The sequence below is a fragment of the Aplidium turbinatum genome, chromosome 16 (genome assembly GCF_918807975.1).
Source record: "Aplidium turbinatum chromosome 16, kaAplTurb1.1, whole genome shotgun sequence".
NCBI classification, from domain to species: domain Eukaryota; kingdom Metazoa; phylum Chordata; class Ascidiacea; order Aplousobranchia; family Polyclinidae; genus Aplidium; species Aplidium turbinatum.
The window spans coordinates 19,636,608-19,640,138 of NC_137487.1; the positions used below are offsets into that span (position 1 = coordinate 19,636,608).

The 3,531-nt window shown below is 35.9% G+C and overlaps 1 protein-coding gene across 1 annotated transcript; it reads left to right on the top strand.

Moving 5' to 3' along the window:
- The first annotated feature begins 1,526 nt into the window (after nt 1–1,526).
- On the top strand, nt 1,527–3,245 carry LOC145785298 (putative sodium-dependent transporter YocR). Its single transcript, XM_082596968.1, has one exon. It carries the CDS (start codon nt 1,548–1,550, stop codon nt 3,243–3,245), a length of 1,698 nt encoding a protein of 565 aa, XP_082453094.1. The 5' UTR covers nt 1,527–1,547.
- Nucleotides 3,246–3,531: the final 286 nt, after the last annotated feature.

A 3,531-nucleotide genomic window follows, 5' to 3' on the forward strand; every position in this document is an offset into this window, starting at 1 on the left:
TCTACCATATCATGTGATCTAATTAGTTAAACTACCATTTAACGTTTTATAGGCAGAGAAAACTTTTTCTCAAACCATAGAAAATTTCATTATCAGATCACCGCTTCAATGCGTGATGGAAATCTACAGATAAATCTGCATCAAGCATTGCAGAGTGCAAAAAAAAACAGTGTTGCAGAACGCGTTTTCGAATATTAAATTCTCGTCAGTGCAACTACGTTTATGAACGCAATAACAACGGTTAAATTTAAACTCAATACAATACATTACAAACATTATAAGGACATATTCTCAGTGTTCAATTGAATATTAATACCTCCAGAGACATCAGAAAATCACTTCCCGTATGCAATTCCAGACCGACATTACTCGCTTAAGGTTTTTTTTGTTAAAACAAACTTAATGTTCAAAGCAAAAAAGCCATCACAATGAACATCTACCGAAGTATACTAATTTACAGTAGCCTACTTAGATAAGCACTGAAAATTAATAGACGGTATTGTTATTAATATCAATTCAATATGATTTCAGTGATTATAATACAATGTATATAATACAGTAGCGTATCCAATTAATTAGCGACGACCTTTTAAAGTACACGTTAATTCGAACAGAAATAAGAATTATTAACAGTCTCAGTCATTTTAGAAAGATTTCACCACCGGTTACAGGACCATCTTTGCTTGTTTCCTTGACAGAGTCAACTCTGATTGAACATATACGCCTTGGAGAGTAGCTAGTTGAGAAAATTCAGATAGTATGAAACCAAGGAACTTTCAGAAATAATTAGTTAAACTAGGCTACCATTCAACGTTTTATAGGCAGAGAAAACTTTTTCTCAAACCATAGAAAATTTCATTATCAGATCACCGCTTCAATGCGTGATGGAAATCTACAGATAAATCTGCATCAAGCATTGCAGAGTGCAAAAAAAAACAGTGTGCAATGCAATGCTTGATGCAGATTTATCTGCAGATTTCCATCACGCATTGAAGCGGTGATCTGATAATGAAATTTTCTATGGTTTGAGAAAAAGTTTTCTCTGCCTATAAAACGTTGAATGGTAGTTTAGCTAATTATTTCTGAAAGTTCCTTGGTTTCATATTATCTGAATCATGTGATCTGTTTAACACCTTTTGATGCAGTTAACTGTGATTCTCGTGGAGCCTATCATTGAGTTTGAGCTAGTCAGAAGTACTGTGCAGTTTTTGTTTTTTTCTGTTTATAGATTTAGTTAACCATTGTATTTTATTCAGATGTAGTTAAGTTGTATGTATATTATTCCTGAAGAGGACATCTTGTGATGTCGAAAACGTTCGATATTTAATTGTTGCGTAGTTTTGTGTTTTTTTGTAAATATAATAATCTTTAAATATGTTAAACTTGATAACGTTGCTCGGCTTCGTTCAACAAGACAAACTCTCTACCGAAGCTGTATAATTCCTAATTGATAGAATTTTATGTTCAGGTATTTAGCCTAGTTATTGGAGGGTAAAAATTGTTGCTATGGGGTTGTAATAACAATAAAGTTGGCCATCCAAACAGCCATGGTTTCTTCAGAAGGATCTTCAATTTTACCACCAAGTGGAAAACCACCAAAGACATTTAATTCGAACATTGGTGTTGCACTTTCCTGTCTTGGGGCTGCAGTTGGTACTGGAAATATTTGGCGTTACCCTCGTATTGTTGCGAATAACACTGGTGACACAGGGGCATTGGCATTCATTTTGGTTTGGCTATTGTTCTTATTCACCTGGTCCATTCCATTGCTGCTCATAGAATATGGCACCGGGAGATACACTCGGTGTGCTGCAATAGTTTCATTCAAGAAAATGACAGGCCCAAGAACAATGTGGCTGGGAGCATTTATTGGATTTGTAAGCTTTGCCATAGCAAGTTATTATGCGGTTATATGTGGTTGGTGTATTTATTACTTCATATATTACATTGCAAATCCACTTCCTATTGAATTAGATGCAAGTAAAGAAATATTTGATTTGTTTGCTGAACAATCATATTGGCCAGTTTTGCTTCAAGCTGTTGTCATCACTGGTGGGGGAATATGTGTGTTTGCTGGAGTGCGCTCCATTGAACCTGTTATGATGGTTATGGTACCACTGCTGCTTTTGATTATGGTTGTTTCATTTATTTATGCTCTTACACTTCCATCTGCTTCTATTGGAATATCACACTTGTTCACCATGGATTGGAATGTTTTTATGAGCCCAAGCACATGGATCGATGCTTTAACACAAAATGCTTGGGACACTGGGGCTGCTAGTGGTGTGCTACTGGTGTATGCCACATATCTAGGAAAGCAACATGGTGTTGTGAAATATGGAACTGTCATCCCATCAATAAACAACTTGTTGAGCTTGATGATGGCAATTACCATGTTTTCAACAGTATTTTCTGTTCAAACAACTGAGGACCCTTCGAAAACTGTAACAAAAATATTGGAGGCATTCACATATAATGGTCCTGCTAACACTGGTCTCACCTTCATTTGGATTCCTCTGTTATATTCCAGTCTTGTGATTGGAAGGGGAGTAACAGTGATGTTCTTTTTGTGTTTGTTTCTTGCCGGTTTTTCTTCTCAAATCAGCTTGATTGAAGCTGGCTGCCACCAGCTTGTAGATGTAAAAGTTCCTAGAAAGTTTGCTGTGCCTTTTATTTGCAGTCTCATGTTTCTTCTTGGGTTAGGTAGCTCGTTGAACATTCACTTTTTGGTCAATCAGGATTTTGTTTGGGGTTCAGCCATTGTTTTGAGTGGATCAATGATCTTGTTTTTGGTTATTCGATTTGGAGTGTCCAAGTTCCGTCAGGAAGTTGTCAATAACTTTGGTGATGGCAATGACTGGAAACTTCCTAAATTGTGGGAATGGATAATTTGGGGTTTAATTCCAATACAAGTGATTGCAATTTTTATTTGGTGGATTATAAGTAATGTTAACAACAAGGAGCACATTTGGTATCAGTTTGAGGAAGAAAGTCTAATAACAGCTTTAGTGCAGTGGATTGGAATTATTCTAATTCTCATTGTCATTAACTTCCTTTATATTCGCTTTGCACACAAACTGTTGCCACACACGTATATCGTATCCGGATTATCTCCGCTTTCTCTTCCGAATACCCTGTCCAGACAAGACAGCATGGCAGACACAGCTCAATTTGAACTGAATCAAATGGAAAGTAGTAACAGTTTAAACGACCACACTGGCTCCTTGCCCAACAGTAATAGCTAGAAAGGAATTTGTATATCTGTTTTAACGGTGAATATTAGTTAATTATTTTGGATATTGTCCGTCCTTGAAGTATTTCGATTCTTATTTCACTTCACTAAGTATGAAATCTCGGATTGTAATTTAGTTCTGCAAAGTGTTTGTACATTCCAATATCCTTAAAAAGGTGATTTGGATATATTCTAACAGGAAGTGTTGGTATTCTACTTTTAGTAGTTGGTATTCTTGTTAATGTAGATGATGAGCAGCTTTTAAGTTATTAGTTTGTGTGTTTTCTGCCGTAATATTG

Coding starts and splice junctions, on each gene's coding strand:
- LOC145785298 (XM_082596968.1), top strand. CDS start 1,548: ATGGTTTCTTCAGAAGGATCTTCAATTTTACCACCAAGTGGAAAACCA.